General features: G+C 40.7%; 1 protein-coding gene across 3 annotated transcripts; it reads right to left on the bottom strand.

Moving 5' to 3' along the window:
• Positions 1-231: 231 nt before the first annotated feature.
• On the bottom strand, positions 232-24850 carry vps9d1 (VPS9 domain containing 1). 3 transcript variants are annotated; one of them, XM_072695341.1, is made up of 16 exons: positions 24675-24850; positions 23871-23943; positions 22650-22847; positions 22416-22569; positions 19787-19898; positions 13990-14052; positions 13207-13259; positions 12558-12645; positions 12359-12444; positions 11658-12163; positions 10075-10204; positions 9025-9230; positions 8795-8879; positions 4571-4675; positions 3278-3399; positions 232-2402 (listed from the first exon to the last, which is right to left on the bottom strand). In XM_072695341.1, the coding sequence occupies exons 1-15, from the start codon at positions 24771-24773 to the stop codon at positions 3288-3290; spliced, it is 2070 nt and encodes a 689-aa protein (XP_072551442.1). In that variant the 5' UTR covers positions 24774-24850; the 3' UTR covers positions 232-2402; positions 3278-3287. The 3 variants fall into 3 exon arrangements, with proteins under 3 accessions (XP_072551442.1, XP_072551441.1, XP_072551443.1); XM_072695340.1 differs by having other exon boundaries at positions 3283-3399; XM_072695342.1 differs by having other exon boundaries at positions 3283-3399; positions 11658-11998.
• Positions 24851-26442: the final 1592 nt, after the last annotated feature.

The raw sequence follows: 26442 nt of genomic DNA, 5'->3' as shown, positions 1-26442 counted from the left end.
AGGTTTTTCCAAGGGAGAAGTGGGTGAAAATTCCTAGAATAGCAGCAGTACTCCTCGCGGATTACTAAGGTGTCAGAAGGGTGTTCCCAAGTAGTTATGCAAGATGGGGTCCAGACAAGCCACAATTACCATTTATGTAAATCATCACAACCTATGTAGGATTTTTTAAAATAATGCTTTAATTATATAAAATATTATTTATTATTACTTGTTAAATAAACACACTCTAGGTAAATGTTATTTACATCTTTATTGTTAGAAAATCCAACACATGCGCTCACTCTTCCTTCCGTACACCCTCACATTAAAAGGTTATCAGTAGCAATAAAGCAAACATTCAAGCCTGCGGCCTCTGTAGTAGTCTGGACGAAATACAACGGTCACATTCGCGGATACATAAATAGATACACATTTATATTTTTATATATACATACACATACAGTTCTACAATATTTCTCTCAAATCACTCATGACTGATGGCAGACCAGTGTTACACTAATGTCAGCATTTCTTCAACATTGAGACTCTTTTCTCCTGCCCATATTCTTTTTCCAACCCATCTGTGTCTTATAACTGGAGACTAAAACATACTTAAACTTCAAATAGCATTATATTATAAAAAAACAAAAAGCATAAAATCCAAAATTTTCAGAATGCAGCGTTAAATGGCACACAGGCCAAAACTACCAAATACCCCAACCTCTGTAAACTGACCAGCTGTGGTGGCACCATTTCAGACGCATCAGCTCTGAAGCCAGCAATCTAACCCTTAAAGGGCTGGATGTGGCTGCAGGTTTTAATTTGACTGCTTCAGATGAACGGAAAAGGACCCAGGAATTCCGAAAGCAAAAAAGACAAAGGGCATATTTTTCATCAAGACCAGAGCGACTAAAAGATGAAGTGCAAAGTTTACAATTAATACAATAAACTACTAATAATACTGTAACTGCAGAATTCAGGACACTGTGCACCTACAAGCAGAGACTACTGGCTGGATTATCAGATGAATATTTTATGTAGTTCGCATATGCATGTGTTAAACATCTCAGTAGTGCTGGTTAAAGTTTTATTTGAAGACATTTATGTTTTAAGGGTGGTACACGGTCATCTACACTTTAAAAATGAAGGTGCTTTAAATGTTTTTTTGAGTGATGCCACAGTAGAATGGCTCTTTATGGAAGCAAATGTGGTTCTTCTATGGCATCACTTAAAAGATTCATTGGAAATGCATTTATTTATTTATTTATTTATTTTTAAGGGTGTTCAACAAGTCCAGTGTACATTTCACAATTGCTCAATGAATTTCACTTAAGTATGAAGCATCAGACAGACCAGAAACTACTTTTCTTGCTCCAACCACCCAGTCTTTGTTCTAGGAAGCCACCAATTCATAGTTCAAACCTCACAGCAGATACACCCATCTCATAGACTGTTTGCTTGAGAAAACTGAAGACGAATTGAAAACGAGCCCCTTTAAGACCTGGCTACTTCATCCTGTGAACAACTATGAGGAGTTCCTGAAATGAGTCCTGGAGACCACACACTAGGCACGTTTTAGGACTTTTCTTGAACTCTCATTCAGCCCTTACTGAGCTATTTAGCAAGCTCTTTTCCTTACGTGCTGGCTCGGGTACATGGAAAAGTACGAAGTAAGAGAAACACAAAACTACAATGCATAGTCCTTAGGACGGACACCTCCAGGTAAAGTCCCTCTTTTTTTTTTGTTTTGTTTTTAACCCTCATTGGAATACACATATATCAGATGTCATCATGCTCATAAGTACATAAAAGTTTGCTGAACATCTCCATATTAAAACTGAAGTTCTTTCCATCTCTGCTCACAATCTCCTCACACACTAGTCTGCAAAACACTAATGCTATTGTTATCCTACCTGAGAATACGTCTAAATTAAACCATTGCATTACACGATGGCATGTTTGCAGTGCTTTAGACCTCCATTCACTCACAGTAAAACAATGGCATTTAATAAAAAAAAAAAGAGGAAAAAAAAAAAAAAAAAAAAAAAAAAAAAAGGGTGAACAGAGAATAAAAATTAGGCACGCCATTTGATTTCGCTCTGGGTCTCCATTAAATGCGACAACCGCCCTGACCAATTCCCTCATAACATCGATTTCATTCCACTCCGCTAACCCGAGCAGCCTTTATTTGCAGTGGTTTGGGACCAAGCTCTCCAACACAGTAGGACTCCCAGCTTACCAGGCTATGACTGTTCCGGGCTCAGTAAGCTCCCAAGTCACTCTGTGCTACCTCCTCCACAGTCTCTGATGAATGCAAGATGGATGTGTAGGCTTTTACAGAGTCCTGAGGTGGATGAGGAGTTCCCTGGGCTGAAAGACCAGTAGAGGAGAACGTCGTCTGAAGAACACGCATCTCCTTACCACTGTTAAAAGAAGACAAGGGAGACCAGTCAAAACAAGCAGTTGAGACGGATTAATTTATCTATCTTATAGACAATATCACATGAGATACAAGGTTTTTGTAGCAGCGATATATTTATCATTTTGCTGTTTCATGTCTGACATTATCTGCCAGTTGTTCTTTACCAGGTTCCCATTTAGATATTTCATGAACGTTATGCACAATTACAAAATGTCAAGGTATTAAGTTTGGACAGGAAAAACAATAACCATGACTAATGCTTGAGTAGCTGCATAAACAACTAAAAAATTAAAATAATTCATAAAAAAAAAAAAAAAAAAAAAAACGCAGTAAAATAATGCAGTAAAATGCAGTTCTTGTTTTTTTTGTTTAGAAGATAATTTAAAGGACCAGATCATACAAATAAAAATGTATTTATTTTTTAAACAAACAAAAACTCAGACCTAAGACCAATGATCGATAACCTATTAAACCTGTGCGAAGGCCCATACATTGGTTCTTCTCTCTTGTAAACACAATTAGCAACGGTTTCACAAACCCTAAAATGGAACTCTGAAGGACACTACAAAATGTGGAACAGAGGAGTGCGTCTCAACACTGGGCATAGAAGCACAAATGACAGCTCCACAGATAGTGCACACTGCAAAGTTAAATGTTTGGATAAAGTGAGATAATTGTGTCACAGAGAGTTTTGCTGAGGTGGGATGATGGTGTCTGGGAGAGTTAGGAGCTCGGCAGCAGCCAAGAGTCTGACACACACACACACACACACACACACACACACACACACACACACCATTTACTATATCTGTGACCCTCTGTGAAGTGTATCTGATGGCGAGATAAGCAGACCAACCAACAAGGAAGGGCACTGACCTTACCGATTTCAGGTGAGCTTGGCAGCCTGCTGCAAACCTCCACCCAAGTGTAGGGACTCCACATACGTCAGCGCGCTCTGCATTGAGGTTAGGCAGTACCCCTCCTCACCGATCAGATACCTGGTGAACACAAGCATAGAGCCCTTAAAGCAGGTCCTCTACCTAAAAAGCACAACATAGCTACAAGTACAACTGGAAAAGCATAGACTCTGTAAATGTGCACACTTGAGGTTGGAGAAGATATAAGTGAAGTAGAAGGGGCTTGGTGGGGGGTGGGGGGTAGTGACTAAGCCATTTACCTGAACGTGACTGCACCATTAAATCACACGCCTAATTCAAACGAACACACAAACTTGAAACCAGTAATTGCAGCTTAAATAATTAGGAGACGCCGCATGTGTAACAGTCCTGTAGCATGCAGCATGCTATGAGCAGTTCCAGCTGCTCCCTCCTCAGACCTTTTCCAAACCACAGAGTTACATAAACATCTAGAGGGATTTTATTTGTATTTTTATGGAGGGGAAAAAAACTGACCAGAATATCCCGACATTCCTCAATCACTGCCAAACTAACCAGCCTGTAAAAAAGAGTGGCTTTTACACAGATAAACAGAACTCTAGGCTGTGGCCTGAGTAGACACGCAACGGCACTGTGGCAGCCGACAGGAGGGGAGAGGTGAAAGACAGACGTATGAGGGCAGCGGAAATAAGTATAATAATCAGGGTTTTGGAACTCTTATAATACCCACTACAGTAAGTGGCCAATGACTTATTTCAGTACAATTCCAAATCACAGGTAAAACATGCTAAACTGGAATCATTTCAGTCAGTAAATACATGAATACCATTTTGCTATTTTATCAGTCAATATTGCTTAGGAGTGATGAGGGAAGAGCCCCATCTACCCAAATGGCTACTGATGGAAGTGTCAAGGCTCAGGATTTAAACTCGCAACCCCTGGGCTAGAGTGATGGTGAATTAGACCACTGAGCCACTCTGAGAACCCTTATTTTTGCAATTTTTTATAGAAATGTTTATTTATTTGTATATTTATGTCAGCGCTCTGATGGCAGGCTGCATCCATGTTTTCATTAACCTGTGGCTAGAGCCTCACCCCCCGCCTCCCTTCGTTCAATCATTCAGGGTTGTGGTTGGGCCATCTGGAGTTTACAGCTGCTGTACTGCCATGTACACTATTAATTAGCCTACCTATTAGTAAAAGGTAAAAAGTTAGAGCACCATAACACAGGCTGAAGAAAGGTGTGTAAGAGTGATGCATGTCAGGGACTCACCCCTCATGGATGAACTCTTCTAGTGCAGCACACTCAGAGACCAGCTGAGGCTGTTCACTACGCAGAGCCACAAAGGAGAGGATGGGCAAGAGGTCATCCGCTCCACTGCAAGAGACCAGGGGGGGGGGGGGGGGGTGGAAGAAAGAGCATTCAGAGGAGTATTTCCACAGCATTTCTATGTCCAGAGAGATCAACACTATTCATTTGCATTATTGAAGATGCATTCATGCATGAGCCTTAACACCATTCCCCCCTGAGACACCGATCTTGGCAAAAAGCACCGGCATTCACACGCTACATGAGTGAGGCCTGCTCGCGTGAGAAAGCAGCTGGGTGTCCCCTTTCTTGCTGGCCCAAAGGACATTGGATATCTTTCACCGAAGTGAGGGAGCGGCGGACACAGCAACACACTTTACAGAGTGGAGTCGTGGCAAAACGCCCAACAGTTCTGGACCTATTAAACTATTACCTTACAGCATTAGCACAATACAACCTACCTGCAGACACTCATATGCTTGTCTGGTCTTGCCAGAAGGTTTATTAAAAGTGATCAGAACTTACACAGTAGATCTGTAGCCTCTTCTGAACAGGGCAGAAGAATTTTCACTGCTGTGCAAGTACATACATTTATACTACCTGCTACACTCTATGTCCAGTTGTTTTGTGACCACTGAATGCATTCAGCTACTTTAAGTTGCACTAATTGCTGACAAAGATGTGCAAATTCACACCAACACACAGCTTGTCTAGGCCCGGTAGAGATGTACTGCCAATAGAATAGGACTCTCTGAAGCAGATAAACATGAACCTATTGTCACAATGCCTAATGGTAGGTGGAATGCTGGAATGATGGATGGTGCTCCATCCAATATTTCTGGGAGGAGTTGGGGAGTTAGGAATAAGGTGGGGTGTTGATCATCCAACATCTGACCTCACTAATTCTCTTGTCACTGAATGCAATCAAATCCACACAGCAATGCTCCAAAAACCCCCTCCAAAAATCACTGAATTTTTTCAGTTACGATTAGGGCCACTTTCATGTGCGGTACCGAAATCCGATACATATCTGATATGGCAACAGGAATCAGTCTGAACAGCCAGATCAGATTTCATGTGTTTTTTACGTCAATGCAACTCGACAGTCTCTGTTCAGATAAAATTAGAAGGCGTATATCCTGTGGCCGAATGCAAAAAGCTTAAAAGTGGAGTTTAAATAAAACAAACTTTTTATAGCAGTCAGAGGACAGGTGATTGCTCCGTCGATGCTGGAGAAGATTAAACCGAAACGTTATGTGAAGCACTGCTCTTCTACACATGCAAGTCAGTTTAGGAGCATGAACTGTAAGTGTGTTACTGATAGGTCATATTTAAAAAGGCAGTGTGAGCATAGTTTGCTTACAGGGTCCCCAAGAAAGGCTAACCTGATTTGTTACTGGTTTTGAAATGCAGGATGAGATAGCACATAAACGTGATTGGTAATACTGTATAGTCTGCTAATACTTGGCCCAATTTATTGACAAATATGGAACAAGGTCTGTAAGATATCAAAGATGGGGTGGGTGGTGGTGTTTTGATGAAGAGGAAAGAAAGGAGAGGAGAGACAGGGGAAAGAAAAGAAAAGAAAAGAAAAGAAAAAAAAAAGGTAAACCCCCCCCCCCCCAAACAGAATGTCAGCTCAGATCAAGAGCAATGAGATGAGGTCAAGTGAGCCCCCCCACTTGGCTTTGAGGACCAAATGAAGAGAATGGAGAGAATAAAGATGGAGAGAATAATAAAATGGCAAAATAATAAAAGAAAGTGGAAATAACTGCTTTTCCAGGGGAAACAGTTGTGAAAGTGTGTGTGTGTGTGTGTGTGTGTGTGTAAGTGCACATAATGGACAAACAAAAAAGCAAATGGACAATAGAACAGTACGGGTAAAAGAAAGGATTAGAGTTGCTGAATTGTTCATGTGTAAGCATGCATGAGCGAAATCAAACTCCCCTCACAGTCCAACACAAACTAAATGTAAAACAACTGAACTGCAAATCAATCTCTAGATCAACTGCCCAGGAAAAGGCCAACAGACCGCCTTGATATCTAATGCCACTTCACAATTACATTTATTTTTACAAGCCAAGTTTCAAGAACCAAGCAGGAAAAGGCTCAGATTCAGTGTTTTCATTCAATCCAAACCATGCTCATTATGGGCCGTAGCCACACGCAGCTCCGGGAATAACAAATATATGACCCAGAATTTTCTGTTTTAGTTCTAAATGAAAGACTGATTTCCACAAAAGAAAATCTGAACATTTCTTAAGCTTGGATTTGTTGCATAAGAGCTGCCAGTGGCCGCTAGGTTCTGGAGCTCTCCGAAATACACCACTGGCGCTTCAGCTGTGACCATGGAGCTCCACGCCGCCAAGGACGTGCGTCACCAGTGTCACACTGTACCACAAGCGGTGATCTGAGCAGACACACGCACACAGACATAACCTTAATGCCCCTTAAGGGTCAAAATAAGAGACAAAGAAAGAGAGATGGGACTGAAGGAGAGGAGTGCAGTCTGAGGGCTCCCAGTGTTTAGGGCGGTAATGGTAGTGGTTTACAAACTTCCTTCGCCAAAGTGGTTTTTCAATTAACAGGAAGCTCGCGTGAGCTCACACTTTTACTCTCCTCATTACAGCTGTTAGAGCTGTCCTTGAGGTAAACATAAAAACCCCACTGCGGCAGCAGAGCAGACTTTACAATCTAGATTAGATTTAGCAGACAGATCCATCTCTGCTAACATCTCGCACAGCGCGATGTTCAGGCAGACAAACAAAGGGGGCTTACATACTGTAAACAGCCATTCTGTCAGAAAAGGCCAGTGTGGGGTGCATGTTAACTGCATTACAGCAGGTAACAATTTAATGATTTATTACATTCAAACCATTCCAAGGCACTAAGATTACCACATGTGAACATAGAGCATGTCCAAATGTTTGTGGACACCCCTTCTAAAGAATGCATTTAGCCATTTTAAGTTAGATTTGTGCACACAGCTCGTCTAGTCCCTATAAAGAAAGTCCTGCCAAAAGAACAGAACTCTCTGGTGCAGATACAGGCTCCTTAAGCATGTAAGGTGATCTGATATCTGACATTAGTACCATATTTACTGTACCGAGCACAGATGAGACTGCTGTAGAAACTGCATTTTTGCTGTGGGCTGCCATACCTACAGAAGGTAACCTATAGAAGGGTGCACATTTTAGCATATCCTCAGCTTCGGATCTCAAGAAACAGCTTGAGCTCCCAGCTACTAGTATTTTACTCTGTGCTTTGTTGCCATTTACACTTTTGTGGCCAAATGAAAGATGACAGAGTACAACCACAGCTTTTACTGAACTTAGAATTTATTCAGTGAATATTTAACTTCACACGCCATCACAGTGTTCGCTCCGGCTTCCACTTCAGATTTTAAGGCAGTCTTAAAGTTACTGGAACGAATTTTGTTACTTTTTTTTTTTTTTGTAGCGGTAATAGCAGTACGTCTGTGAGCACATCTGCTGAAACTCTCGTACACATCAGTGATATTCCTGGAAGCATCAGCAGATGTAATACTAGGCAACAATACCAATAGCAACAGGAACAGCAACAGCTAACCACAACCACCACAGTACAACACTTTCTTCCAGTAATTTTCAGACAGGCCTGAAAGCAGACACGACCGTAAACATGGTGATAGTGTGTGTTCAAACTAAGCCTGTGTCAAATAAAAAGGTACAACGAGGCCCAAAAGCCCACCACTGAGCACATTCGTCATTTAAGCTTGGGAACTAAGAGCAATATCCGACTAAAAGTTAGTAAATTACACAAGTGAGTAAATCACAAGCATTCGATTCTCCCCGCTTTCTCTGCCAGCTGATAGGCTAATTCTCAGACCACTCTTGCAGCACTGGCTCACTTTCGCCTGGCGCCATATCAAGGCCCTAGTGTATTCCAGACAGGGCGACCCACTTAGTGGGCTAGCCAGCTTAAAGCGTCCCGCTGGGGTCTGAGGGCCAAGACGGGCTCCCTGCTGAGCTTTGGCCTTCATGAGGCCTGATGAGGTCTGACAGAGGGCCAGGGGGGCATGCAGGAGGTCACCCTTAATCTCAAACTTCCACACCAAGTTACTCACATCCATGTGCTTTTTTATGCAATTCAAAGACAAAGAAAGTAATGAGCAGATTTTAGTAAGCCAGTGTACTTCAGGAGACTTACATGGCTGCCGTTTTGGGTGACTGATCATGTTCTTGAAGGAGACGGTAGTGCTCTGCACATGCACAGATGAGTCTCAAGGTTCTGACTGTAACAAAGACAGAAGAAATGGGAGGCAATTATTCTCTAAACATCTCTCTAGATTAAACATCTCCAAATTAGCCCTTCAAAAAAACCTCTACCAAATCTAGGTGGCTTATGGCAATTGTATCACAAATGCTAGCAGATCTCACCAATGCACTCTAACTTCCTCTGTGGACAGTAGTCTCTACACAGCAGTTTTAGCTCCTGCACTGCTGATTCATATGGGTAGGAACCATGGAGGACAGCTGGGTCTTTGGGATACAGTTTGGCTGCTACACCAACATCACCTGGTGAGGCATTACGGTAAAGCTGAACGCTGTTTTCAAAAGCCTGCTCTCGCTCTCTGTGCACCTTCCTGAAGAGTAGAGACAGACAGGGGTAAAGGGTTTTATACATATGGAATAAAAACCATATTTAAATGTACAATACCATATTTAAGGACAAAGCACTATATGGACAAAAGTATTGGGACACCTGCTCTTTCATTGTTTCTTCCAAAATGAAGAGTATATACAAGTTCATCCCGCTTTTGTTGGAGTACCTGGGATTTCGGCGCGTACTAAACTCTTCCCAAAAGAACTGGATGGAGCACAATCATTCCAGAGGACACAATTCCACTCCGCAGCTCAATGCTGGGGGGGGGTTATCTGCTCCAGAGAGTCCTATTCTATTGGCAGTACTTCTCTACAGGGACTAGACAAGCTGTGCATGTGTGTGTACATCTGTGCCAACAGTAGGTGTAGGTTAAGTAGGTGAAAGTATGATTTGGGTGTCCACAAATAATTGGACATATAGTGTAGTCGGATATATATATATTTTTTTGATTCAATTATGTACAATCAAACCAATATTGGTTTGATTCAATTGTGCACATGCTTCTAGGATAAGGGTGCCATCTAGTGTTTAGACTCAGGAAAACAGGAAAACTTCACTTCAATCTTGTCTTAAATGGTTAGCAGTGATGCAAAATCAGCTTTTAAAAGAACATTTTATATTATTTTTTTTACTTTTCTGACCTTTCTCTGGTCCCATGGTCTGTGTTAAGTTTAAATTTACCACCATGGAAAGAATATCTGGTAGTCTGATGTGAATCACGAGTAGGGTTATTCACACCAAGCTTCTGAAGCGCACCCAACTTGTAAGAAGCCAGTATACTGGCAGAAAGTGCTGAAGTTTCAAATCTGTTGAAAATGTAATACCTAAATAGTGCCAGAAGAGGGCCCCAAAGCGGGGCGAAGAAGACCTCCTCTATGCAAGCCACACAATGATCTTTGGAGGTTGCGGTGTTGAGACATTCAAAGGAGAGCAGGCACAGAGATAACAGACGGTCTGAAACACAGGAAAAGTAACAAAAAGTAACATCAACAGCATTTTTTTTTTTTTACAAGAAGAGTTTTGAATGAATACAGATGAAAATTTTAAGTACACACAGTGTGAGGAATACTTAATGTTGTGCAATTACTTTAAATTGAATGATGATATTAAAACTGTGGAGAGCTTAAAAGAGCAAGCGATCACAATGTTAAGTTAAAACTGCATAACAGGTTTATACATGTATATACATTTACACACATACACTTTAGTTATGTAATTAAGCGACTCAAATAAACCATATTTTTGGCAATTCCTGATGCACAATAACCCTTTCATATCATTAAAAATAAAATCAATGTGCCTGTGAAGTTAAGTGAGTACTTCATAACACCTGTGATTTTGTTCTGTGTGCAGAATGTCTTTCGGTTCTTGCAATTTTACCCCCATTATTAATTTTTGCAGAACACCTCCAGTTTTGAGGTATTTTGGAGTATTCCTTAATGCACAGTTTGTTTAAAAGTCGATCTATACATGTTGAGAGGCATTCCAAAAGCTTCATACAGTGTCTTTTCAGTTAGTCCATGGTGGATTTTGAGGTACTGTGTTACATGTATTGTTATACTACTAAAGGGTTTGACATTTGAATCCAGGAATTGCCATCCTCAAAGCATGATATACGCACAGTTGACAACATGTTCTTTCAATGAAAGGTTTCCTTCCATACATAACTTTACTGACAGTCGCCAAATCTCTATTTTCACTTCATCGGTCCACAGCAGCTTTACGTTTTCTAGATGTTCTGTAGCATAATTCATATGTTGAGCTGTCGCAGGCATGATTGTCTTTTCATAACTTCTATGAAGATGATGACACAGTGGAACAGTGTACCTCCAATCCTGATTCGGCTAAAGCTTCCTGCTGGGTCTTAGCTGTTTTATAGGGGCTACAATTTGCCTGCCTTTTCATTATACAGGCTATTCTCTTGTATTTGTATTTATCTTTTAGAGCTCATGTGGACCTCAACTTCTTAACATTTGCACACTGTAGAAACCTCAAACTTAAACATTCTTGCCATTTTATAGCCTTCCTCAGCCTTGTGGGCATTGACTACTCTCATTTTCAGATCTTTAGACAGTCGCATACAGGCACCCATGGCTGCTGAGTGTTAGCACAACCATTGTAGGGTAAGTAAATTTATAAAGCTTGGGAAATTGATTCAGCTGAAAGGTCCTAATTACAATTGGCAGCATGTCCTAGGCCTGATTTGCTAATTAAGGTCTGAGAGCTTGCCAAAAACAAAGCTGAGCCTTTGCAACAGTTTGGGAGTCCAAACTTTTTCACCGGCCACACTGATGATTTAGATTTTTATTTTGGATGTTATGAAATAGAGTATTGAGGGCACACAAACTGTACTGTGTACCATGCAGATCAATACCATAGCATTCACCTGAATGGAGTCCTTACTTACCTATAGCATTATGGATGTCTTTGACTATGGCTTTAAGGTGTTCCTTCAGAGCTCGCTCCTCAAGGTCCTGAATATGAGAGTCGAAGTCCCCATGGGTTGAGTCACAGGTCACATCTGAGACGGACTCATCAGCACTGTGTCCGGGAGTCCAGTCGAGCTGAGTCAGAAACTGCTCCAGATCCTCAAAGGAGTTCTCTCGGTCTGGAGGGGCTGGAGTTGGGGGCTCCTCAGATTCCAACTCCGGTTCTGTGTCATCGGCATTGAGGTCGTGAAGCAGTGAGAGGGAGATGGACGCGTCTGACACGCTGTGGACCAGGCCAGATTTGAGCCGATCCCTGGGGCTGTCGGTGAAAAGCAGGCTTTGGGCACTGCGAGAGGGTTTTAAGGACACAGTATGACCAGGCACTGGGCTGGGGGGTGCACACTGGCTGACAATGGGATACAGCCTGTTATACACTTGATACTGAAGCTTCTTCAATAGCTTCATGACTGGGTGATCAGGACAGCTGGAGAAAGAAACACCGTGACTAGACTGAACTGCAGCATGACATGATGGATCATACGAGTCAGATTTTTTTTTATTATTACAGGAGATTATTAAAGGAAAACAAGATAAGTGCTAAGATTACAAAATATTTACTGGACCCCTGTTTTCTTCTACTATTCAAAATATAAGGAATATTCCTTAAAGTTTCTCATACCTCAGAAGATAGGTGACCAGGCCCGAGACCAAAGTTGCATCGTGTGGGTTCTTTTTCAGGTTAGCTTTCCAAATTTTAGGCCAATCCTTTGAATTTAATATCAGTACACTTCAGTACCATCATTCAATGGCATCAAACACATTAGGCAAATAGGGATACACACAAAATACAGAATCATAACATGACCACACACACTCACATGATCTTGTTCATATTCCAGAATATTTGCATACAGAATCCGTTGCTCTTGTTCCTCAGGGGTCATCGTTCCAGAAGATGAAAACCTCCTGTAAATAAAACCATACAAATCATAAGTGAGCTTGTCCAAGTTGTTGGTCATAGTGCTGGTCCTAGTGCTGGTCCAGACCACTCTATGGACACAGACAACACACTATATTAATTGTCATATTGCACCTTATTGTGTAATGCATTGGAAAAATAACCAATCATACTGACGACACATGGCCGGTCATGATTACTACATTATAGACTTATCTTTCAATGTATTTACATGGCCTCACTCATGTTTAATGACCTCAATATTGTCTGTTGTGTTTACTTAACAAGAAGAGCCAATTAACCTGAATGAGTCAGTATGTTCTTTAAAAACAGCAGTTATTTTAGATCGCTATATTTTATTTGATTATTTTTTATATTCTAATTCTAATGTCTGAATATTCTTAATAATTAATAATTTAAAGTTGTATTTGCTTAGAGTCCTTTTTCACCTGAAGTGAAATATTACACACTCCAATTGCAATCAGTGGTGACGTCAGTATTGCAGATTACTATTATACAACCTTCAGACAACTGAAATTCCCACCAACTTACTGCCAGAATTCCCTCACCTGTTCGCTTGCTCCTGCAGTCGAAGTCGTCTCTCCTCCATCTTTCTCTGGAGCTACCAGCATTTAGGAAAATGTCCAATGGCAGGCACACGTTTCAGATAAAAGTACCTTGTCATCAACTTTGGTCAATATTTTAATCGGTTAATAAAACCAAGTCAGAGAGCACTTGGAGGACACTTAGGTTGAGAAATGGGCTATTCAGCAGTGAGTTTGTGTTTAAAAAAAAAACAGGAACAGCAACAATGAAACCAATAGGCTCCCCTTATTTATATACACTGAGACTGTAGCCAAGTCTCTAAAGCTGTACATATGGATCAATGACGAAGCCTGAACGACAATCTCCTTCATAACAAACTAGTTCAAAGACCAATTTCTCACCAAATTGGCTAAGCTCTTTCAACTGATGCCCCAACAGAGTTCTGTACTTGTTGGGGTCATGACGTTGGAGGGGGGTGAGGGGGGTCACCGTCAAGAGCCGTCACAGACTTCAGAAGTTCAGTAACCAGTTTATGAAAATATGAATGTATATCCATGTACATAATGTAGATCATGATCATTAGAATATCTGTCTTAACCACTTTACTTCTGCAGAAAAAAGACAAGATTTGTTGGAGACACCAAAATAAAAATGAAATTAATTAAATTACATTTTTGCCTTTACTCAAAGTTTGTAGCTTGAGTTTGAGTTTATTTGCACGCTCATTAATTGGGAAAGGTTACAAAACACACACACACACACACACACACACACACACACACACAAATAATAATCTTAAAGGATACAGCATCTTGTCTGGCTCTGGCTATGATGAGGTTCTCCATCATCTGTCTCTGCAGAGAGAGGGTCTGAATAGTGTGGAAAAGATAAATTAGACATGCGCAGCTTAAAAGCAACACACATCAAACATCACCTGAAAAGGGGCCTAAAAATGATAGGAGACATCAGAACTGAGACAAACACCTTTTTCTTAATGTGTTCCAACACCCACACAGTAAATTCAACTACTGGCTTAATTACTCACACCCCATCAGCTTCGGATAAAAATAAGCTACTTTATTAGAGAAAGCAAATACCCAGATCGCAGACGCAGGGACTCATTCAACCTTCCAAACCGCCTGTATTATCGGCATCTACTTCTGCCACAGATGCTTTCAAACACTGGAAGCTGCCCACATTACAGAGCGATATAGAGGAGTAAGCACTGGGGTAGTGCGATACGGGCTTTTCGCTTTAGGCAATATATTTGATAGAAAGAGTCTTATTTTGGTTAATATGTTATTAGAGCTCCTATATTCGGGCTTCCACATCACTGCTTTGTGCTTCAGAGGTTGAACGAGTCCCTGCTTTTACGACCTGGGTATTTGCTTTCTCTACTAAAGCAGCTTATTTTTTTAGCCGAAGCTGAGGTGAGTAATTACGCCAGACGTTTGTTAACCAAGTAAACGTTAAGCTTTCCTTCTGGAAATCTCAAATTTCACAGTCCTGGGCAAGACTTTTAATAGAAAACAGCCATTGTTCAATATTCATACTGGTCATGTCAGGTTCCATAATCATTCAGATCATCAATGCAAGATTATAACACGTATTATTAGGCCTAACTGATCATCTGAGAGACTGGGAAACATGACTTTTGGAGGGCAATCTGGGCAACCTCTGGGCAACAGCCATTGTTCAATATTCATACTGGTCATGTCAGGTTCCATAATCATTCAGATGCTTATAAATGCAAGATTATAACACGTATCATTAGGCCTAACTGATCATCTGAGAGACTGGGAAACATGACTTTTGGAGGGCAATCTGGGCAACCTCCTTGCCCGGGATTAGGTCCTCATGTTGATGATAGCTAGCTACCAGCAAAAACACACTGGCTGACCAGTAGCTATGTTCAGCTTGACCAAACTGATCATCAAGCTCAAGGTGAAGAGCTTAAGGTGCTTGTGGTTTTGTATGGATGGCCATCTTCTCAACCACCACGACCAGCTTAGAACATCTGAAGCCAGCTGCCAGCAGAAGCTGGATTTTATGAGATATGAGATATGAGATATAGCTACAGGAATGTTTTCTCGGCTCTCGTTGACCCACAATCACCAGCATGAACTCCATCAACAACCCCACCACCACCACCGGATGCGCTCATTTTACGCACTCGACGCGTAAAGGGAAGACAGGACAGCCATGCTTACGCGTAAACTCAAAGTAACTAGTTACAATAAACTCACACAACAAAAGCAAAGTCAAGAACCAGCCCATTCCCCCTCCCAGCACAGACACAGGAAACATTGTAATTCATGTTAAATAATACCTTCAGAAACGTTTTAAGTTTTTTCCAGTACGCTCGCAGGTCCAGGGGAGCCTCGCTGCGTCTCCGGAGCACTCTTGGAAACTAGGTGTGTTTCAGGTAAAAGGTTTAGCTACATTCACGCTGAACTCGAGCCGCGAGTCTCGTCCGTTTTCACAAAGATAACTTGAACGACAGAACTTACCATTTTGAACCCAGTTCAGTAGCGTTTCGTTAAAACTACCCCACACTCGAAAGACCAGCCCTGTCCTGTCCCGTCCCGTCCCGTCCTGAAGTGACCGGCCTCCCCCCACCTCCACTGAGCTTCACTGCGGCTCCACAGCTCTGAGTAAATCAACTCCTAATCGATGGGAAGGAAACGGCGTCACCTGAGACGGGCTCTGTCTCAATACCCACTGAGCTCTCTACAAAGGCATCGCTTTAAGGCCCTAACTATGCTGCCTAGATGCCACACACTAATCAAATTTCAAGGCAACAAGCTTAAGTGATAAGAAACTCCCACCAGGCTATGTAAACAGGCTTTTAGATAATGTTGGGCCTACAAAAGGCTAGCTAGTACTGTGATACAGTGACCATACACCTACTCGAACAGATTTAGGAGACATGCTAAGGTTAAGGTTAAGGTGCACGTATTTGTCACTGTATAGTGTACAGCGAAATGTGTCCTCCGCATTTAACCCATCTGGTAGTGAACACACACTCACACACACACATGTGTTAGGGGCAGTGAGTACACACACACACCCAGAGCGGTGGGCAGCCAACTCCAGCGCCCGGGGAGCAGAGAGGGTAAAGGGCCTTGCTCAAGGGCCCAACAATGCTGTTATTAAAGGTAGCAGTTAGTCCCCTAAAAATGGCCGTCTCCAATATGGGTCACTTCAGTGTAGTGCGCATTTCTGCTCGCTCTCCATGAAAAATTAAAAAATGTAAGCTTACGTCTTAGAGAGGCATTTATAAGCTTTATTCTGGCAGAAACGCACATAGAAACAATATTTTAACATTGCATACAACGCTGCAATCTTCTAGAGCAGATAGGCCAAACACGCCGAAGTGGCCGATATCGTGGATGGCCGTAATGGGACAGGTAATTAAAAAGTGACGTACCGTAAACCTCATACACTGTTGTCTCCTCGTCAAAAGAATCCAGCATAAGCAAAGCAGAGCTGCAAAACAAGCCTATTCCAACCCCCAAAGCTGTTACGTAACAGTCTAGGCTCAATATATTTACACCCGGCCTACTTACAAAAGTCTTTTGAGGCTAAGCGCAATGAATACGCTGAGAGAATATGGAGTAGAGTTAAAAAGGTTAAAGGCCAACACTAGGAGGACTGGAGAGGAGAGGAGAGCTGACCAGAGTATGCTGGCAGAGTATGGAGTGGTGCATGGAATCAGCACAGGGGGAAAGAAGTGACTGGAAAAAGCAGGAGGACAGGTGCTGGGCTAAAAGCTAACCTGGCTGATTGGATAAAAGCTAGCTTAATGCATACTGTGCAGACTGGACGGCAAGAGGTACCAGAGTCCTCTCTGGTACCTCTTGCCGTCCAGTCTGCACAGTATGCATTAAGCTAGCAACAATATCAGTAAGACTCAGGAATAATAATAATAATAATAATAATAAAAACATGGCTAAGCTAGGCTAGGGTATGGTGGCTACTGAGATGTGACGCAATAAAATCAGAGCTCAACGTAAGAGGAAAACAGTGTTTTATTCCGACACAAAATAACAGGGCTGTAAATAAGCTTGTATATTTATTTATTTTTAAATAGGATTGAAAGATATCCACAACTACAGCTGTATTTATAGATAAATGCCACACCAGCTCTGGTGTGCAGCTAGAGTACTTAGAGTAACCCAATTAATAATAAAGACTAACATATTAATTGATATATCAATCTTCTTCATATTTACTTGATTCGGTGTCAACAGTTAATTAAACAAATCCTATCTAACAACACTGAATCACTGCTGACCACAAGTATCCTACTGCCTTAGTCTATGATATTTACCCAAATAACTTAAACAAGCAATTAATGAACCAAATTTCAACAAACTAATCTTGATCCTTGTGAGCTTGTTAATTACAGGCCAATATCAAATTTCTCCTTATTTGCATATTGTAGAGAAAGTAGTCTAACAGCAGCTGTGAGCCACCTGCAAAACAATGGTGTCCATGAAGTTTTTCAGTCTGGATTTAGACCCAATTATAGTACTGAACCAGCAACACCAATGATCTGGCTGTCTCACTATTCTTGTGCTATTTGATCTTAGAGCGGCCTTCGGTACCATAGACCACGGGATCCTTCTTAAGAGGCTTGGAAATCTTGCAGGAAATTGAGGATATGTCCTCTTCTGGTTTAGATTCTACTCGTTCCATCACTATTAGTTGCTTTATTTAACTAACGAATAGTGGAGTATCCATATCCATACAGATGTGGTGTTACATGGTCAATCATTATTCTCCATATATACATTATTCTCTTAAAAACAAAATACACTCTCTTTGAATTGTAAAAAAAAGACACCTGGTCCTTAAAAAGTCTTTAAATTAGGTAAATATAATTTCAGATGAACACCACCACATGACACATATCACATCATTATTTATTTAACAAAAACTAGGCCAAAATGCAAAAGCATTGTGTGAAAAATTAAGTACACCCTTACTGCTTTCAAAGGAATTAAGGGGGTAGATAGTAGGTAGGTGCTGCTAATCAAATGCTCTTGATTAATTGATCATCAGCAAGTGTGACCACCTCTATACATGCAGAGGTTTAGGGCAGTTTGCTGGTCTGGAGCATTTGGGGATGTGTTAACACATCAGCAATGATCTTAGAGAAGCAACTGGTGCCGCCCATCAATCTAGGAAGCATTTTATGGCCATTTACAAACAATTTGAAGCCCATCATTCTACAGTGAGGAAGATCGTTCACAAGTGGAATACTTTCAAGAGAGGTGTCAATCCTCTTAGGAGTGGAAGTTCAGATTATGCAATGCTGAGAGAAATTGCAAATAACCTAAGAGCTACATCTCAGACTCTTCATGACAGTACTGAACAAGTATGGCTTGTTTGGAAGGGCTGCCAAGAAAACACATCTTTCTAAAAAGAACATTGCAGCATAACTTAAGTTTGCATCTAAACAAACCACAGGACTTCTGGAACGGTGTCCTTTAGACAGATGAGACCAAAGTTGAGATGTTTGCCCATGCTGCCCAGCACCTCATTTGGCAAAAAAACAACACAACTCAACATATCAGCACAAGCACCTCATACCAACGGTCAAGCACGTGATGATTTGGCCTCTTGTAGCCACAAGACCTGGGCACCTTGCAGTCAAATGTGAAGCAAATGTGAGCTTAGCCAAAATTGGGTCATGCAACAGGACAATGATCCCAAGCAAACCATCAAATCTACAACAGTACTGTACAATCAGAAGATCCAAAAAGAAAAATTCAAGAAAAAGGAAAGAGTGGCAATAGCCCAGTCAAAGTCCAGACCCCAACCCAATTGAAATGCCGTGGCAGGACCTTAAGAGAGCTGTGCATAAGCGTGGGTGCATAATGCCCACGAACGTCCATGAACTGAAACAAGGTTGTAAAGAAGAGTGGGCCAAAATTCCTTCAGAACGATGTGAGAGGCTGATGAAGTCATACAGAAAACCATTACTTGCTGTTAAAGGTGGTTCTACAAGCTATTGGTTCATGGGGTGTACTTTTTCCACACATGGCTTTTCCATTTTGGCTTCAATAATAATGACATGCTAAATAAATAATGACATGGTGGAATCTGTTGTGTGTTCATCTGAGAATTATTTTAGGACCTGCTAAGGACCAGACTATGTTCTGATACGTAAAACCATAGAATTCAATGAAGGAATAGTTTTTCACATGTCTCCTATGATGACGCCCAGCTATATATATATCAGCCAAATGATGGTCTCTGTCCTGTAGACTGTTTACACTATTACCTCTCTGTCCACCAGACTTTCACTGTGGTACTTGTGGTACACCTGCAAGCAAGGAATGTAAAAATCTTAAGACAAACCTCGCAAAGACTCAAATTATGGTAGATTAAAGGGAGCTGGATTCTGCTGAACATGCTCAATTTGAGGACATGAAATTGAAGGTGAGGGCACATTAGTTTCAAGTTCGTTCACAACAATAATTAAGTGGCACACAGGATTAATCTGAGTGTCAGCACATTTGGAGACATCCGAGTGAGATGAAAAAGGTACTGTGGAGTGAAGGAAAAACTTTTTACTTGAGAGGATGTACTTACTAGTGAGGTTTTTTGTATAGCCTGACTGGGGGCCAGCCTTGCCAGACGTGCCTCATAGTTTGCCTTTAGTTTCTGGTTCAGACGTGAAGCCTCCTCAATAGGTGTTAACTCCCTGTAACACATAATCATCTTAGGTTGTAAGATCTTGCATTGTAGTACAGCGTATAGTGACTGAAAATAACATATCACAGCAGAGCGGGCCCTTTCGTCTTGCAACAAAGAACCAATAGGTTTGCTGAGCAAAGGAAAGCATGTCTTCTGAGTGCATAGAGCTGCACCCCCCACAACTCAAATACCAGGCACACAGCATTGCATTGTGAAGCAACCCTTCAAGAATGCCACACACTCTTCTGCTGTGCAAGAACCCTGCCATTCTTCTCTTTAATGGAAAAAAGCCAGTTACATTCTCAGGAACTCCTAGCTACTCGTGAACCTGAACATCTATAGAAGACCATAGCTGTACACTCTAGGAAGTGGGGGTGCCAAATCTGGGGGAAAACTGGGCCAACTTCAAATGACATTTGCAGACGTATCAGAGCACATAACACTGAACAAAACTTTGTTCCCATGTATTCTGCACATATCAGCCCTCACAAACCTGATAGCCATGACCAATCAATTTCTTGGGTCAATGGCCAGAGGTAATATCTGTAGCAAATCTTTGTTTCATGTTACAGACCACGAAATAAAAACAGCCACCAAACAAAGAGGGGCATGCTCCAGTCAAGGCTCCAGAACATGTCTATTCTACTACTCTTAGATATTTGAGTTAATCTTCACTGCATGTAAGGTTTATGCAAATATGTTAGCAGACAGCACACCAATCTGTACATGGTCCACATTCCTCATGTACAAGTGTGCAGGAATACAAGCACATAAACAAACAAAACTAAAGACCCTGACAATCTAATGGCCTGATTTTCTGCAGACTGTAGACTCTTGGGATGTTAAATTGTATTTTCTGTAACGGAAGTACATAAAACATTGAGATACATTGAGATTAAGATGCGCTATATGTTCAAATGTTAGTGGAAACCCCTCCTAATGAATGCATTCAGCTACTTTACGTTGCACCCATTGCTGACACAGATGTGCAAATACACACACACACACACAGCTTGTCTAGTCCCTTTAGAGAAGTACTACCAATAGAACAGGACTCTCTGGAGCACATAAACATGAACCTATTGGCACGATGCTGCCTAATGCCAGGTGTGGGCTAGAGGGATATGCTCTATCCAATTCTTTTGGGATGAGTTGGGGAGTTGGGAATGAGGTGAGGTGGTGATCATCCAATATCCTGACCTCTCACCTTGTTGCTGAATGCAATTAAATCCTCATAAGTGTTCCCTGGATAGTAGAGACAGTATAAACATGAATAAAAAGTGCTTCTTCATAAACATTTTGTTGTGATTTGGCAAAACTTGTAGAATATCTTTGGAAAAGGTACAAAATTAGGCAAAACCTAGTGATAATTGTGGCTGTATGGGTGGCATTGAATGTGCTGGACTACTTTTCATGGACTTAGGTATTTTGGAGCAAAAGTAGTCCTCAGTGGAATCTTGTGAATTTTTCAGCATTGCGAGAACACACTGCCAAAGCAACAGTAATTAATAAGCTGTGTGAATGTCACCAAATGTCATGTGCTACAATCTGTAAACAAGCTGGAAGAATCTCATATATCCTTGTTTGGTTTGCTGAAAATAACGCAAGTCTGAGGCCATCAAGTTTGGGACAAGGACAAACATCAGATTTATGATCCAAAGTCTAAGAATCTTTTGTGTCCTTTTCATTAGTTAATACAGTTAAATGACAGCGCTCAGAGTGAGTGTACTTTGGTTGGCTTTCCCTCATCAGTCTACCCCCATGCAGACTGAAGACCCACCTCTTCCAAGAATACTTGGACGATTAGAGTACTATGGTCACCTTATTGTCTTGTGTTTAGTAATGTCTAAAGCTTAGAGGTATCCTTTGAATTATTGGTCTATTCTAACTAGCCAGTTTTTGTTGGGTAAACAGCAAAGCACTTTGTAAGTCGCTCTGGATAAGAGCGTCTGCTAAATGCCAGAAATGTAATGTAAAATCTAGCTCAACCATTATGATTACAAGGCAGGTCAGGTGTGTTAAGAGTTGGGAAAACACAACAATGTGCAGATCATGGGGTTCCCAGGATTGACGTTGGGAAGGTTTGGCTGTAGAAGGTTCCAGACATTATGAAGCGAAGATGTCTGCTCTACATGACTGACCTTTATCTAAAGGTTGCATAATAAGGCCATCCTTGTTTTGGTCTCTGAGAATGAACACACTACACTTAAAGGCAGAAGATCAATAATTCTTGACAGATCCAATGGGTTTGTTTACAGATTCTCCAGAACAAAACACAGATATGAGAAGATTTTTGGAACTACTTTGAATGTGTGGATATGTGTCAACAGAATCAATAAAAAATCTCAGTAACTTGAAGAATGTCATGTTGCATATCCTTGTACGCTATTGTGCGTCACTGTAGGGACCCTAGAAGTTGGTTAACCAATTATGGACTAAAGTAGGTGGTCAACAGTCCAACATAAGGGACTCTGTACCACAAACACTGTTTCGTGGAACTGTTTTGAAATAAGGAGTGACTCACCTTTTGCTGTCTTGTGACTCCACAATTTGTAGCTTCTGGAAGACCTCAGGGGGCAAGAATGGACATCCCGTTCCTTCACCTTCTGAGAGCACTCTGCGATGCCTAGAGAGCTGGGCAAAGGATCCTGACTCCATCGCTGTTTCATTTGACATCGCTACAAATGGGGCAGAAGATCAATTTTATTTCTGTTACGCAGTGTTCCACAGTCTCTATAGTGCGGTAATAAAGGCTCACCTGACGGTGTAGAACTGGCTACAACATGAGGAACATCAGTGTAGGTCTGGGTGAGTGAGGATGAAAGAACTGCTGAGGTACAGGGGTTAGGACCAGGTGTGTCATTCCTTTTGCCTATGCAGGACTTCACTCTTTCTAAACACTGCTCGGCTAACTTCACCATCTTCTCCACTTCCACTGCCTCCATCTCTCCTTCAGCTGCCCAAAGACAGAGTATAGAGGAAAGGATGACAGAATTAGGAAATCGAATAAGACATGCAAAGTAAATAAATCAATGAATCATATTACATTCAAAAGCACCAACAATTAAGGGGGTCTGTGCCAAGTTTCGAAAAGGTGATATACATACTCTTTAAAGACAAAAGTATTGGGACACTTGGACAATCACTGTTTCTTATAAAATCAAGGGTATTAAAAATGTTGATCCTGCTTCTGTTGGAGTAACTGTCTCTACGGCCCAAGGAAGAAGGCTTTCTACAGATTACTAGATTTTGGAGCATTGCTGTAAGGATTTGATTGCATAGCATTCAGTGGCAAAAGCATTAGTGAGGTCAGGATGTTCCCAACTCAGTATCTGATGGATCACCAACCATCAGTTCAGCGAATACACAGTGTTCTACTGCTCAATGCTGGGTGGCTTTATACCCCTCTAACCCACACCTGGAATTAGACATGGTGCCTATACGTCCATGATAATCTGCTCTAGAGAGTCCTATTCTATTCTACTGACTGTACCTCTCCACCGGGACTAGACAAGCTGTGTGTGTCTGTGTACATTTCCACAGCTTTGTCAGTAGCTGAATGCAATCTTTAGAAGGGGTGTCCACAAATATTAGGACATAGTGCATAATGCAATGGAAGCCCATCTCAAACCCTAATGACAGCCTATGTGTGTGCTTGATCATCAACTTCACTTTGGTTCTCAAAAACTGAGGCAAAGGACACTGGCAGTAAAACACAGACAGCGATCGAACTCAAAGCTTCTTATAGATTTTCTCCAGCTTGCTTTGAGCTACCCTCCACTACAAGGCCTAAAGTACAAATCCTCAGAATTCCAGCCACACAGTGTCACTCCTGTTTTTAACAAGCTTCTTAATGAACGTACAGAACTGAGCAGAGCACAGAACTGGCTAGCAGGTGACGTGGATGGGAAATGTGGATGTCCAACTAAACTTCACTGCATTTTTCATTGCCCAGTCTTAGTCTAACTTGATTTCTTACCTTTGCAGGCTGCATCCTGAAGTAGGGCATGCGATATGTAGTTCACACTTCTCAGGTATTCACAGTAAGCGTCCTACAAGAAGAAGAAGAAGAAGAAGAAGAAGATTATTTTATTAAATTGTTTTAACAATGAATAGGCTATGCGATCTGCCAGACCACTTGCTGTTCTTTTGCAGAAAGACAATGGGCAGCCCCAGGGAGTATGATATGTAATATGTTAGTCTGGCTTATGGACAGTAATTGTGCATAAGTTATATATATATATACATATACACATACACACATATATATATATATATATATATATATATATATATATATATATATATATATATATGTATATATCACTATACTTTTATAAATATCACTATAAAGTGTGTATATATATATATCACTATACACTTTTAAATATATAGTATATAGTACTATATATGTACTATATATATTGCAAACAGAGCTGAGGGACAATCCTACTGTACAATCCTCTACGTTAGGCTTACATGATCAGGCTAAGAGTGAAATCCTGCAGTGTTTAATACCCCCCAGTCCTGAAACTGTCAGACAGTACTCAAGAAGGGAACTGTTGTGATCGCAATGGTTAAGTCTTATTAACGGTCCGTTATCAGGCTACAATCACAACCGGAAAACATCAGCAGCCCAGTAAAGGCCAGTGCGTTGTCCAGTTCAGCAGCTGGCCGCTTGTTGTGGCTCCGGCCCCGCAGTGTTTACCCCTCTCACAGTGAGGGGAGAGGCAGGGCTGACCGAGCCTGTGTCTCGGACAGATAGCCAGACTGGCCGTTTTACCTTATGTCTGTTACCCGTATCCAACTGAATGGCCACCTTTACGAGTCGCATGGCGTTTTGGAGAGGTCTCAGACTGCTGTCATTAGCCGGAGCGGCCATTCTGCCCACTGTAGCGCTTTTAATCTGCCTGAATGAAACAACATTGACTCAGCGGCCAGAAAACAAACAGGGAAGGAAGCAACTATAACCACCGCAACAGAGGCGGAAAGACGAGGTTTCAAAATAAAGGTCACTCGGCCTCGCAAGGTCTCATTTTAAAATTACAAATCAGGTAGAAAAATAATATTTAGAGACTTAAACCATTCTCAGAATTTAATAAAACCGAGTCCTCGATTTAACAATCCGTTCCCTCAGTTTAGAGAGGACGTTTTAGTTAAACAGAGGAAACAATTTATTAGATTGAGGAGGTGCATATTTTTAAATAAAAAAAACAACAAGTTATTAATTTATGAGAATGCATACTTTTAAATTAAATAAGCAATTTATTAATTCATGAGAATGCATACTTTTAAATTAAATAAACAATTTATTAAATTGAGAGAATGCATACTTTTAAATTAAATAAACAATTTATTAAATTGAGAGAATGCATACTTTTAAATTAAATAAACAATTTATTAAATTGAGAGAATGCATACTTTTAAATTAAATAAGCAATTTATTAATTTATGAGAATGCATACTTTTAAAATTAAATAAACAATTTATTAAATTGAGAGAATGCATACTTTTAAAATTAAATAAGCAATTTATTAATTTATGAGAATGCATATATTTAGAATTAAATAAGCAATTTATTAATTTATGAGAATGCATACTTTTAAAATTAAATAAGCAATTTATTAATTTATGAGAATGCATACTTTTAAAATTAAATAAGCAATTTATTAATTTATGAGAATGCATACTTTTAAAATTAAATAAGCATTTTATTAAATTGAGAGAATGCATACTTTTAAAATTAAATAAGCAATTCATGTATTGTATGTGACAACTAAATCCAGCAGCATGCAAAAACCACAGCCTCCAGTAATTATCCTAAAGGTGCTCTTAAAAGCCATCCAGAAAAAGGTCCTGAAAATGGTCAATGGGTCTTGTGACAGCAGGCCTATTTTATAATACATTACTAAGATGAAAAAAGAAACAAAGGGTTTGGCAGCTGGTCTTCAGTCTATAATTATTGTCTTCTGCAGCACATTAATGACTGTTTATTTCACTTTGTAGGTCCTAATGCACACAGTTTAGAATTTAGGCTTCAGGCTTATTTACTGATTTAGTTTTAAGAGCACCACAGATGATGCAACACTTTGTTTTTATTCATTTAGTCTTGCCTCGTGAGTTTGCATCAGCAGCTGTGTCATTTCTAATAGTGATGAGAAGGTTTAGCCTAAAGTGAAGTGCTGTGATATTGATGTCAAGTTTCTGCTAATTGTGTTTAGCAATCTTTTTTTTCATTTTTTTTAAGCATGAAAGCAGGCAGTACTGTTAGACTTCCCCTCAGTTCTTACGTACAGAAGGATAAATTAAGTGCAGAGTTTATTCTACAGCAGTTTCATCATGCAGTTTCTGAGTGATAATTTGTTTTTTAATTGGGAAAATGATGCAATAATGATGTGAGTACTGGCAAACAGTGTATGGGGTAATATCATGGTAATTACAATGTGATGTTTGCTGTTTGTAAGCTTTCTGCTTCAGAAACACAGTGAATATGTGATCCAGCGCATTTCCCACCCCTTCAGAAAAGTGTAGAAATCAGCACAGCATGAGTT

The sequence above is a fragment of the Salminus brasiliensis genome, chromosome 13, assembly GCF_030463535.1.
Source record: "Salminus brasiliensis chromosome 13, fSalBra1.hap2, whole genome shotgun sequence".
Classification (NCBI taxonomy): Eukaryota; Metazoa; Chordata; class Actinopteri; order Characiformes; family Bryconidae; genus Salminus; species Salminus brasiliensis.
The sequence above is the reverse complement of the archived record's forward strand: the minus strand, read 5'-3'. Positions and strand labels throughout refer to the sequence as shown.

What these genes read in the sequence shown, in the direction of transcription:
- vps9d1 (XM_072695341.1), bottom strand. Translation starts at nt 24,773, where the DNA reads ATGGCCGCTCCGGCTAATGACAGCAGTCTGAGACCTCTCCAAAACGCC. An exon ending in AGCCAGTTCTACACCGTCAG is followed by an intron (nt 22,570 to 22,649) that starts GTGAGCCTTTAT and finishes CCCCATTTGTAG; the next exon opens with CGATGTCAAATGAAACAGCG. An exon ending in CCAGAGCCAGACAAGATGCT is followed by an intron (nt 13,260 to 13,989) that starts GTATCCTTTAAG and finishes AAATGCTGGTAG; the next exon opens with CTCCAGAGAAAGATGGAGGA.